The 12,275-nt window shown below is 40.6% G+C and overlaps 1 protein-coding gene across 5 annotated transcripts in view; it reads right to left on the bottom strand.

Moving 5' to 3' along the window:
• Positions 1-12,275, bottom strand: part of ANK3 (ankyrin 3) — a 671,415-nt gene that overhangs the window by 112,141 nt on the left and 546,999 nt on the right. For 3 of the 5 annotated variants that reach the window (XM_045069902.1, XM_045069904.1, XM_045069905.1), the window contains 2 exons: positions 10,127-10,199; positions 9,898-9,960 (listed from right to left, as the gene is read on the bottom strand). In XM_045069902.1, coding sequence (XP_044925837.1) covers positions 9,898-9,960; positions 10,127-10,199 — 136 coding nt within the window. The remainder of the gene's footprint in view (positions 1-9,897; positions 9,961-10,126; positions 10,200-12,275) is intronic. The other 2 variants (XM_045069903.1, XM_045069906.1) reach the window with 1 other exon arrangement.

Here is a 12,275-nt window from a genome sequence, read left to right as displayed (position 1 = left end):
AATCGATGAGCCACGGGTGAGATGGCTTAAGGAGGTCTTAAGGAGGTCTTAAGGTGGTCTTAAGGAGGCTAAGGAAGTATGTGTCATTAAGGGTTGTAAGCACCTCATGCGGGAGGCCATAGGCCATGCTCTCCCTCCCCCCTTTCCTTCCCTCTAGGTGCTCCTAAGAGCCAGCCCTCCTCCATGGCCAAAAGGATTCGGGCTGGACTGGCAAAGTTTGCCCATCTTGTAATCAACGTGAACAAGTTGCTATTCTCCCACAGAACAAATGCCTCTTTCTGCTCGGGCTAGATTTCTTTTGTTTTAAGAGCAAACAAAGTCCATTTGATTCTTTACTCTCAAACATTTATTCTAGTCTTTGTGGCTAGATGTGCTTCTTTTTAAAAAAAACGGGATCACAGTTTTTAAACTGCTCCTTAATCCAGGCTAGATATAGTTTCTAAATAAGCATGCATGACTCAGGCTTGGAACTCTTCCAGATGTAGCAATGAAAAATGTCCCCTGTGATCTTGGTTGGGTTAATAAACAAACTCATCCCAGAAAGGAAAACGATTTCAGTGTCCTTCCTGTGAAGAGGTAGAAAAAGACAATGTTGGGACAGATGCTGTAACTTTTTCATATTCTTATCATTCTTATCAATACACCTTCACCCTCATCCAGAAACTGCCCTCGGGCATCTAAGTCAGATTACCCTGACTTGGTCACATGAACACCTGAGACTCCAGACAGAACGCAGGTAGAAAGAGGACAAAGTTAGGCACACTGTTCTCCTTATCTAAAATCTGTGCCACGCATGAAATAGACTAGACAACAAATGAATTACCAGCTGCAGGCCAGCCCTGGGAAATCAGGCACTGACATGTTGATTCTTACTGAAAGAGAAATGGGATAGCTTAATTCAAGGTGGTAGTGCCATGCTCATTAATTCTTCTAATTATTCCTTGCTAGCTATTTTTGTCTAGCTTCAACCCCCAATCCAGACCTCGTTAGCCTTGGCTCCTCCTAACACAGGCATATAAAATGGTGTGTGCTCGGCAAGAAGATGTTCTCCGCCCCTGGGTGTGCAGGAATATCAAGATCCCATGGGTTTTTGTGGGCAAGCATTTGGCCTCTTCCTGATGTTATACCCAAATTTCCATTCCTTGTGTAGACAATGAACTTGTGCTTGTCAGTTTGCTATATTACCTACCTCTACCTAAAGGATGTGTGCTTACAAGGTGAAGATGGGTGGGCTCTGCTGTCAGTTAGCCTCCCTGTGGTTCTGGCCCAGTGGGTCAGACCACCCCTTCCTTCTGCAACATCTTCCCTGCTTCTCTGACCCCTCCCATTCCTGGCCCTCGCACTCCCCTGCCACCCCCATCTCCACTCATCCCCAGTGCTGATGCTCCACTGTCTTCTCCCTGCAGCAAGAATCCCAATGTGAAGGGAAAGGGTTAAGGGTGGTCAGACTAGGACCCACTTCCACATGAAGCAGGTCAGACTCTCTAGGTAGGTGGGCAGGCATGAAAATAACTGGAGGGTGAGGGGTGGGGGGAGAAAGCATATTCAAAATTATGACTTGCTTTGGGCAAATGGAAAAACCACTTATTGTCTTTCATTAATAAACATGCTTCATTCCCTGCAATCCCTTAAGACAATCCCTGTGTCCATTTATCCCCCTCAACGGCTCTAGTTACTCATTCTGTCACAGCTTCTTGGGGAAAACACACACATACACACACACACACAACATGAGAACTGCTCAATTCTATGTCTATGTCTCTATCGTGTCATGGACGCGGCAGCTTCCCAAGATCACCAGGGAGCCGCAGATCGCCTGCGCTCCGCTGACTGGACCCCGTCAGGACTTCTCCCCTGGCTTCTGCTAGAACCCACTCTTCTTTCTGGTTTTCTTCCTCTATTGTTCACCACTCCCCCTCCATGTCCTTTGATGTTCCTCTTCCTCTGTGCACGTCAATGTGCCCAGACTTTTCTAGAACTGCTTCTCATCCTCCCTATGCCCTTTCCTGGGGTCCCCATTCAGGGCGGTGCTCAGTTTCTCTAGCTCCTGTTTGCTGAGGTCTTCTGCCGGGTCATCTGCTTTTCTGTCTGTCTCTCTCCTTTTGAAGTTTTATTTAAGTAACCTTTACACCCCAGCAGGAGTGGGGCTCAAACCACGACTGTAAGATCAAGAGTCGCATGTTTTTCCAACGAAGCCTACCAAGCACCCTGTCTCTGACACTTTCTGAACTTTGGAACACTTCTTTCCACCTACCCAAATCTTGACTTCTCCACATTCTATCTATTCCTTGCAATATGTCCTTTCTGAGGCTTTTGGTAATCTCCCCTTTTTCTGAATTTCCTTGTCACTTTTATCTATTCTTCTTTACCGCATCTCCTTTAAGTAGAAAGTTGGAGTGAAAAACCTAATTCAAATTCCAGTTGCCTTGACGAGGTGAACCTGGGCAGCAAATATCTTAAACCCATTGAGCCTCAGATTCCTTAATGTAAATTAGAACTAATAGGAATTTAAGTCAGGGCTTTAGATGGAGAATAAATGTAGATTGGAGTGCTAATAGTAACAATAATTCTCTTGACTATTTGGAAAAAATTCAGGAAGATAAGGTACCTCGTAACTAACTTTCACTGAACTCTCTGGGCCAAATCCCTTATATAGGATCTCATTTAAAACTTGCAACAATCTAACCATTGTGAGACTAAATTATCTAAATTACCAGGCACCAGAGATGCCAGAGCAAAGGTTAAGGGCAGGGATTTGCGCATAATCCCTTGCACTGATCTGCGTAATCTTGATCAAGGTCCTTTAACCTTGCTGGAACTGATTTTTCACATCTATAAAATGGGCATACCATTTTCGATGGCTCTAAACTCAGAGCTCACTGTGAAGGTCACATGACATATAGCAGGAAATGTAGATAGATTCATGCCTGGCACAGAGAAAGGGCTCAATAAAGGGTAAGTACCTTATTTATGATGTTTTGGGAGTTCATTTATATGCAATCCTCTCAGGGGACTGACACAAGTAAATGTGTGGATTTAAGCCTGTGGATACACTCGTCCATGGGAGAGTGGCTGTTTGTATAAATCCTAAATATTGTGACAGGGATAAAGACGGGTCTCCTCTCATGGAGCTAACAGTCTACTTTAAAAGAAAATGAACAAAATTAATCACAAATTAGCAAACTGCAGTCTGTGGGCTGAATCCACCTCCCACCAACTTTTAAGCCAATTTGTTTTATTTTATTTTATTATTTTTTTAAGGTTTAATTTATTTATTTGACACAGACAGAGAGTGAGCGAGGGCACAAGTAGGGTGAGGGTCAGAGGGAGAAGCAGGTTTCCCGCTGAGCAGGGAGCTTGATCTGGGGCTCGATCCCAGGATCCTGGGATCATGACCTGAGCCAAAGGCAGATGCTTAACTGACTGAGCCACCCAGGAGTCCCTTAAATCAATGACTGTCACACAGCCGAGCCCATTTGTTCAGGTCTTGTCTCGTGCTATTGTTATATCACAAAGACAGAGTTGAACAATTGGGCCTGAGAACTACATAGTGTGAAAAACTGAAAATATTTACCATTGATTTGTAACAGAAAAAAAAAAAACGTGCTACCCTTGGAAATTAATGGCTAGTTCCTCAAGATGAGGATTAGGATGAAATTAAAAAGCGTGTTCAGAGAGGACAGTGGAAAATCAGTAGCCAGGGCCACATCACACAGAACCTACCAACCATGGAAGGGCCAGACTTTTAAGCCAAGTGTGATGTAAGGCCTCAGGAGGTTTGTATCTTAGTTTAGTATTTACACTATACATTATTTAGAGGGGGTGGCTACTTTTATCATGAAATATAGTCTGGTAGAGGCAGACAACAGAATATCACAGTGAAATGAAAAGGAATGAGCTATGCTTATAGGCAACACCACGAAGGAATTTAAAAAAACAGGACTCTAAACTTTAGGGGGTTTTAAGCTTGGAAATGGAATGATATGATCCAATATTTGTAAAAGACTGCTGGGATGCCAGGTAGAAATCCGAGTCTGCAGGGAAAGAAGTGGAGAGAGTGCAGAAGCTCCCGCAGCAGTCCACAGCAGAACCGTAAGGAGTCCGCAGGTGGGACTGGCTTGGGCAGTGGCAGTGGGGCGTGGGGAGGCAGAGAAGGGGGATGTGAGATGAGTTCTGGAAGATTGCACATGAGTGCTAAGAAAAGGGAGATTACACGTAACCTTGGGGCTGGCTTGCGTGACGGAGCCACTCCCTAGGATGAGGAGCCAGGGGGAGACACTGTTTGGAGCCGGGGTTCAGGGCATGACGAGTTGTCTATGAGACTCTAAAGGGAAACATCAGGCATGTGCTGGGTAGGTGGACAGCCTGGATCAAAATCACTCAACAATTCCAAAACCAAAGCCAGGATAGCAAGGATAGGATAGAATGTGTTTTAGGATAATGGCCTCTGCCCCAGTTCACTGATCTTTTTCTTTTGTTGGAAATTCTTTTTAAATTCACTAACTAGTCTTTGAGATACAGATACACCTTAGGAGAGTCATTAAAAAGCTGTTTATTGATGCAATCCGTAGTCTAGGTCTGTCTCAGTGGGAAGGCGTTTATTGGAATGGCATATTCCAATGGACATGGAATATGGACATAGCAAGCAAATTCTCTCTAACCTGCCTCTTCTCAGAAACCTGTAAAACATGCTTTTCCTTGAGTCTCCCTCCACTGTGATGGAATCAGCTAAACACAGTGAGGATCTCCTGTGTACCAGGTACCGTGCCAGGTTCTGGGTCTCTGCTTCTGGTGTTTCATTTTCACTTTATCATTGAGAGAAGCATGTAATTAGGTAATCTCTATTCGGAAGATCAATTGTAATCAGAAACGTATCAGGCAAAAGGCTAGATGTTATGACTGAACAGGTATTTGCAAAATGATAACTTTTCAGGTGAAGAACAATTTTTGCAAAACTACAGCCACCCCCAGACCATCTGGGGCAGGCTAGTCTTCAAGGCTTCCTTCCAGACCTAGAAAGCTAAACACCTACTGGCCTGATTTATTTATTAGCATGCCCAGGGGATTAGGAAAGCAGGATAGTCCTAGGCATTTGTGAGAAGGGGCCCTAAAAGGACATCTTTCTGGTCGTTTCCTTGATGCCCATTTTCATGTCTCCTAAAGTAACTTCTCCTATTTTTTTGAGTTTTAGATTATGCCATTCAAATTCTACTTATTCTCTAATTGAGAAGACTCAGATATGTTTACTAAAACTACTTACTTTGGGTTCTTAAGATCTATTCTAAATTATGTTTACATTTATTTTCCTGGAATTTGCACCTTGGGCTGCATATTTCTTTTACCAAGATGGTCAGAAGAAAATATACTATTTCTACCATAGTCTTATCAGGGTCATTAAGAGATAATTATTAACTTGTGATAATTTCCAAGGCATGATCTGTTCCTTTTCCCAACTTTCCCCTTTTTAAAGCTTAAAAAACAATATATTCTTGGATTCTGTATATAAGAAAACAGATCATGTTAGAGTGGAAATGAAAGAGAAGACCCAGACTGTCCAATCTGTCTTCCTGTTCAGCTCTGCTGCTAACCTGGTGGGGCAAGCTACTCAACATTTATTTGGGCTTTGCTACCTCATCAGCATAGTAGACAGCATGGGCTCCATGATGCAAGGTCAGTTCACTGGGCACTGAATTTGATACAAAGGTGACTGAGCATGACTCTCCTCATGTCTCACATCATGCTAACGTTTGATGAAATTTTATTGCTTTATTATAGCTCAAACCTCTACCCATCTGATTTTCTTAAAGATTTCATTTATTTATTTGACAGAGAGAGAAAAAGATCACAAGTAGGCGGGGCTGGGGGGGAGAAGCAGGCTCCCCACTGAGCAGAGAGCCCGATGTGGGGCTCGATCCCAGGACCCTGAGATCATGACCCAAGCCGAAGGCAGAGGCTTAACCCACTAAGCCACCCAGGCGCCCCAAACCTCTACCTATCTGATAATTATTTCTACTATGTGTGTACTTAGCCTCTTACTTTTTGTTTTTCCTTTTAACATACATTGTCTGCATTTGATCCTGAGTGAGACTTTGCAGCCTTATCAAATTGTGAGTAGCTGAGAATTAAATAATTCTTCTCAGTCTCACCCAATGGTCTCCCAACCCTGTTCAGTAGAGTCTTATTTCACAGAGCTACCTTTGGTTTTTACTTCCCATGGCTTAATTCCATTTTCCATTTTTTAAATTTGTCACTATAATGCAACCTCTTAGAATTCTGCAAGCTAAAACATGTTCTACGTTATTTAAAAATTTACAAAATATACTCAACAGGAATTTATAATTTAAAGTCAGCGTTGAACCAAAAAACTAAAAATCTCCTGGAAGGGGGACTCAAAAATAGAAGACAGACGGAACCTTCGCCTCAATTTTCTTCTTTCTTTTCTTCCTTCCTCTCTTTCTTTCTCTCTCTTTCCTCTCTCCCTTCTTCATCTTTTTTCTTTCTTTTAAATTGCAAAGTGAATTGCAATACATAAGAATGTAACTGGCACCAGAACCAATATTAATTTTGTACAGATATTAATTTGACATGTATGTGCCGTACTTTCTGGGAAAGAAGACAAGTGGGGCATTAAGATATCTGTGGATGAGTCTGGCCCTCTCGGAGCTCTGCGTACCCCCTACCCAGGTAATATGTTGCTTGGATAAGGCTGCTTTATCGCCTTTCCTTCTCTAGTTCTACTTCGCTGATACTTCAGCCTTCCTTCTACTCTGTAACCTGGCTCCATTGTTCCCCTAGGTCATTAGTTGATAACATTGTCTAGACTTGTTGATTTTTTAGTGTGTGAAATTAATGCAAACATTTCTTACCTACGCTAATTTCTCCTAAGAGATGAGAGAAGAGAAGGAGAAAGCCAAGAAGATAAAGGAGGACAAGAAAGACTACTCTCAGTACCATTCCCTTAGTATTTATTCAATTTTTATAATATGGATTAAATTTATATTTTCCCATATTACAAACTCGTTCTTCTTTTTCTTTCTTTCTTTTTTTTTTTTTAAGGTTCTATATATTTGACAGAGAGAGACACAGCGAGAGAGGGAATACAAGCAGGGGAGAGTGGGAGAGGGAGAAGTAGGCTTCCCACTGAGCAGGGACCCCGATGCGGGCCTCGGTCCCAGAACCCTGGGATCATGACCTGAGCCGATGGCAGACGCTTAACCAACTAAGCCACCCAGGCGCCCTTTTCTTTCTTGAGAAAAACTGGTAGCATATATTGCTTTTCATTTTTATATGCTTTTAAAAGCTGCTGAGCTTCTCAGTACCCTAGGATACCAGTGTGGTGATCTCTTACTGGTTCGTTAAAGACAGATATTCATAACATCCCTGTGGTTACGTGGAAATAAACATTTGCCCCAGTCTGTGAGGGCTTACCAAAAGAAGCAGCTCCAAATCCAACTAAAGTAGCAAAGGGCTAGCAAGACTATAAGGCAAATGAGTCAGAAATAAAAGCTATCATTAAAGTTGTAGGGGTCCCTTTAGAATTAAAATGGGGGGGAGGATTTGGAATAATATAGAAATGCTAGTTTATTCATGATAGGATAGACGTGGCTTACTGGCGCTCACGTAAACAGTTGAGGAACGTCAGATGACAGTGATATTAATAGGAGTCAAATTAAATGGATATTATAACCTCAGAACCATCTTAATCTTCAATAGTAGATTTGTAATATCGTCCATGGACAAAGCAACGGCCCTGCCTTCCTCTGCTTTGATCAGACTACACCTGGAATTCTGTGTTCAGCTCTGATCACCTCCACCTGAGGTAGAAACTGACACCCTGAAATGTGCACAGGAGGCAATGGTGAGGGAGGGGATAACACGCCCTGAGAAAAACAGACTCATGAGAAATAGAAGAGGCAGGTTTTGTGTTAAATAGTGCCAAATGCATCAGAGCCCGAATCAATGAGCAGTGGCTTGAATTATGGAGAAGGACGCATTGCGAAATGAAGAATTTTTAAAGTCAGAGCTGTTCAAGCACAGTTAAGTGGGCTGGGACTTAGGGAATTTCTGTCATTAAGGCATTTGGGCAAAAGACCTCCTCTGAGAGGATTTTATAGAGATGACTCTAGCATAGATGGCTGAAGTGACCTTTTAGGAACCCCTCCCAACATTCAATTCTACGGCTTTATGAAATCAATAGCCATTTGATTCTCACAGCCTGTGGACACACCCATAAGGCAAGGGCCAGAAAGTTTAAAAAAAAGACGAATAAAATGAGAATCGAAACTTATTCATTTCAAACTCCCAAGCTGAGAGAAATCCATAAGAAATCACTGTCATTTCTAGTTAAATGGCTAGATGAATTATCTTCAAATGAAACGATTAAAAATTCCTCCTTTTGGGGAAATTACTCGGTTATTCATATATATAAAACTGTTATATAGTCCATTCAAACTTGGCCTCTCATCAACGCAACTACTTTGGATATTCTGTCCAAAACTAGCAAATTCTTGGGTCTGTGATTGTCATATTTCATAAAATCGCATTTGAAAATCTACGTTTGACATGATTTGTGTGCATACACATCAGTGTGATTATATTTTCCTTTTGTCTTCTGCCCATAAGAAATTACTCTGCAAACTTTATATAAGAAGGCATCAAAATATAGTATGATAGCAAGGCATATTATTCTTAAAGTCCTAAAGATGATACAAATATCCAATCGGGGATAAAACAGAAGTAAATACACAGCTGATGATGGAGACAAAAGGAAAAGAAAAATGAGTAAACACCTTTAACAGTTACGAAAACAACACTTACAAACAATGAGACAGCTCTGTCTGGGTTCCTAAATGACCATCAAGGCATTAGCTGTTCTAGCCATGTATTCTCCTAGCCAGAGTGCACTTTCAATAGGCACTCACTGGATGCCAAAAAAGTTAAAGTGACTTTGGATTCTGTAGGCTTCCCACTATTTAGATGTTCATTTAAATGAGTGCAACTCAAAGGAGAGACTAGTAGTTAAAATAGGGACAATTACCTAAACACAGAGAAAGACCAACAACACTGAATCCTCTCTGTGCGAAAAATACAGAAGACGGGCAAATACAGGGAGCAAGAAGATAGAAGTCATTTGGGAGAGTCAGACGGGGCAAGAAAAAAACATAAATATACTGGAAATTCTTCTATAAATATACATTTCATTACTCCAGCAAAATTCCAAAATTTGCCACCTTTATAATATTTATTTACTATAAAAATGTTAATTTTCCAAAGAAACTTTTAAAGATATCATTCATTAGTATAAGGATTCGTCATGAGCTGGGCAAATGAACTGATTTTTAAAATAGGGCAGAAAACAAGTCGTTTCTTTTAAGCAAATGAAGTAGAGTTTTAAGAATTTATATTTTGATCTCTGTCATGAAATCAATATTGCAAGTTTATATTCTGAAAGCAATTTTCTTCAGGTTGAGCTTTCATTAATGGTTCAAGTTCAAAAGCTGCTTTTTTAGAGTAAGCTTAGAGTCAGCCTTACAATGAGTTACATATAAGATACCTTCTCTTATTTTGGAAGATATTTTAGCTGTAAACATTAATCAGATTTCCTCTTCTGGATTTTCAATGGTAAACAATAAAAATCAATTTTCTGCTTAATAGAAACAAATAGAATGCAAACCATGTCATTAGTGACGCTTGTACTTTCAAGTCGGAAAACGGATTCAAGGAGAGGGGCTTTAAAGCAACCACTAATACCAGATACATCTTTTAAATGGTACATAAATTAATAGTTGGAAGTTAGGTGAAGAGTTAGTAACTCAAGGAAGTGTTATATTTTGAAGGTAAGAAATGGAAGATAAAGCTGGAAGTGAAAGTTCCATCACAGTAAAAAGTTACAAATACCTTCTTCAACATCTGAGATATATTCACCATCACTGAGCATTTCAGGGGCGTTGGCTTTACGAACTGCATGATGCAAGTGAACAGTGTAAGTGTGTGGAAAATCGCATACTCTTTAAACGAACAACAAAACACATGAACACTTCTAAACACATTTTTGCAATAAACACATTTCAGGAAACAGATACACAGTCACTTTTAATTATTATGAACACAAATGTCGTTTTCATACCTTCATCGTCAGACATATCAAGAACTTCATTCATCGTTTCCGGAACATTCATTTTGTGCTTCTCTATGATAGTCTAGTAACAAACAAACAAACAAAAGGCAGTCACTTTAAGGAATGAGATTATTCATTTCTTTCTAAATAAGTATTTATTATGGGACTGATGTGCAGAATATCATGAAGCTCTCACATGTAAAATGGCATTAAGATTTTCCCCTTAGCATTAAGGTCTCCACCATATATACTACTGAGAAGATAAGATGAAAGAATTCTAGTGGTAAAGCAAACTGGCTTAAAAGATTTAGGTCCCTAATGAGGCCTTTCAAAGGAAAGAGAAGAGAGATACCGCCTCTCCTAGTCCATTGTTAATACTTTTTCATGGTCTGTGGAACCTGCCACCTCACTCCACTAAAAGTCTTGGCTGAAGAAATGAACAGCGAGAATCGTGTCTTTATTGCTTGTGCCAAGCCAGCCATTAATTTTGTCTTCCCCTTCTATATGTACATTTTAATGCCTAGGATAAATATAAAATATTGAGATTGCATAAATTATATAATTTTTGCGCCTATGCCACGCTGAAAATATTAGTCATGCATTTGCAAGATCATTTTCACCTTCACACAATTTTAAAGAACTGTATATTACAGAGCCTTAGTGAATATTTTTACTTGCTTTTTGATGACTTTTTACCTATACAGCTTGTATCCATCCAAAGGACACCGACAACTTGTTAACAATATTAATGACTTAATGTTTCAGACTTAAAACAACTCCTCTTTATTCTGAGCATATGAAATACTAATGGTAAAAGGGAACACACGTACTTAAATAAGGCAACTGGAAAAAAAAAGCTCAGTTGTTAAAACTATGGTATATTTGTCATGACTGATGAACCACTACTCACATATTACTATTAATTAATGTCTATATTTTATTCAGTTTTCCTTAATTTTTTTACCAAATGTCCCTTTTCTGTTCTAGGTTCCCATCTAGGATACCACATTATCTTTCCCTGTCATGCCCTCTTCGGCTCCTATGGTTGTGACGGTTTCTCAGACTTGCCTTGCTTCTAATGACCTTCACAGTTTGTTTGTTTATAGATTCCACTTATTTACTTGAGAGAGAGAGAATGCACACAAGCGAGGTAAGGGGCAGAGCAGCTGACTCCCCACTCCTGCTGAGCAGACAGCCTGATGTGGGACTTGAACTCATGGCCCTGGGATCATGACCTGAGTTGAAGCCAAATGCTTAACTGACTGAGCCACCCAGGCACGTCACCTTCACCGTTTAGAAGAGAACTGGTCAGGTATTTTGTAGAATGACCCTCAATTGGGATTCCTCTCATGTTCTTCTCGTGATTAGACTGGGTTACATGTTTCGGAGAGGAAGACCATAGACGTAAAGTGTTATTTTCACCACACAGTTAGATCAAGGCTCCATACTTTCAACAGGATTTACCAGTGTTGATGTTGGCCGTGGACGCCTGGCGGAGGCAGCGTTCCTCAGGTTCCTCTGCCGTAAAGTTAGTCTATCTCCCACCATGTTCCTTTCCATACTGTTTCCTTTGCAGGGAAGCAGTACTCAGCCCACACATAAGCAGTGGGGGAATTACATTCTATACCCCCTTGAGAGTGAAGTATTTTTTATAATTTGTTTGAAATTTTTTTGCCTGATTTTCCTCTTCTTTGCTACTTATTCAGTTGTCTATTTATATCACTATGGACTCATGGAAATTTGTTTTATACTTTGCACTATACTCCAATTCGTTCTTCCTTCATTCATTCCTTCCTTTTCTTATCTATCTATCTATCTTAATTGTTCCGCCTTTGGCCCCTGGGTCAGTTGACTCCTGTGTCCCTTTGACACAGCCCCATAACTGTGTGTACGCATGCTGGTTTACTTACTTGAGGGGAGAGACACTCCCTTACTTTCTGGCACCATAAGATGCTCCAGGGTCATCGTGCATATTTCCTTCCCCAGATCTAGACTCAGCTATTTCTTGAAGAAGCCCTGATTCCCTTTAGTACAGAACAGTATTAGAAACCAGTATCTGAGAGAAAGAGAGATGTCCTCTGTTCTTTGCAAACGAGGGAACTGAATATTTTAAACAATGCAATTTAAAAGCTGAATTCATCTTTTGAATGTCAGCTTC

Source organism: Mustela putorius, unplaced genomic scaffold (genome assembly GCF_011764305.1).
Source record: "Mustela putorius furo isolate JIRA1106 unplaced genomic scaffold, ASM1176430v1.1 tig00003949_pilon_pilon_pilon, whole genome shotgun sequence".
NCBI classification, from domain to species: domain Eukaryota; kingdom Metazoa; phylum Chordata; class Mammalia; order Carnivora; family Mustelidae; genus Mustela; species Mustela putorius.
Note: the sequence above shows the minus strand (reverse complement) of the source record. Positions and strands in the feature narration are given on the sequence as shown.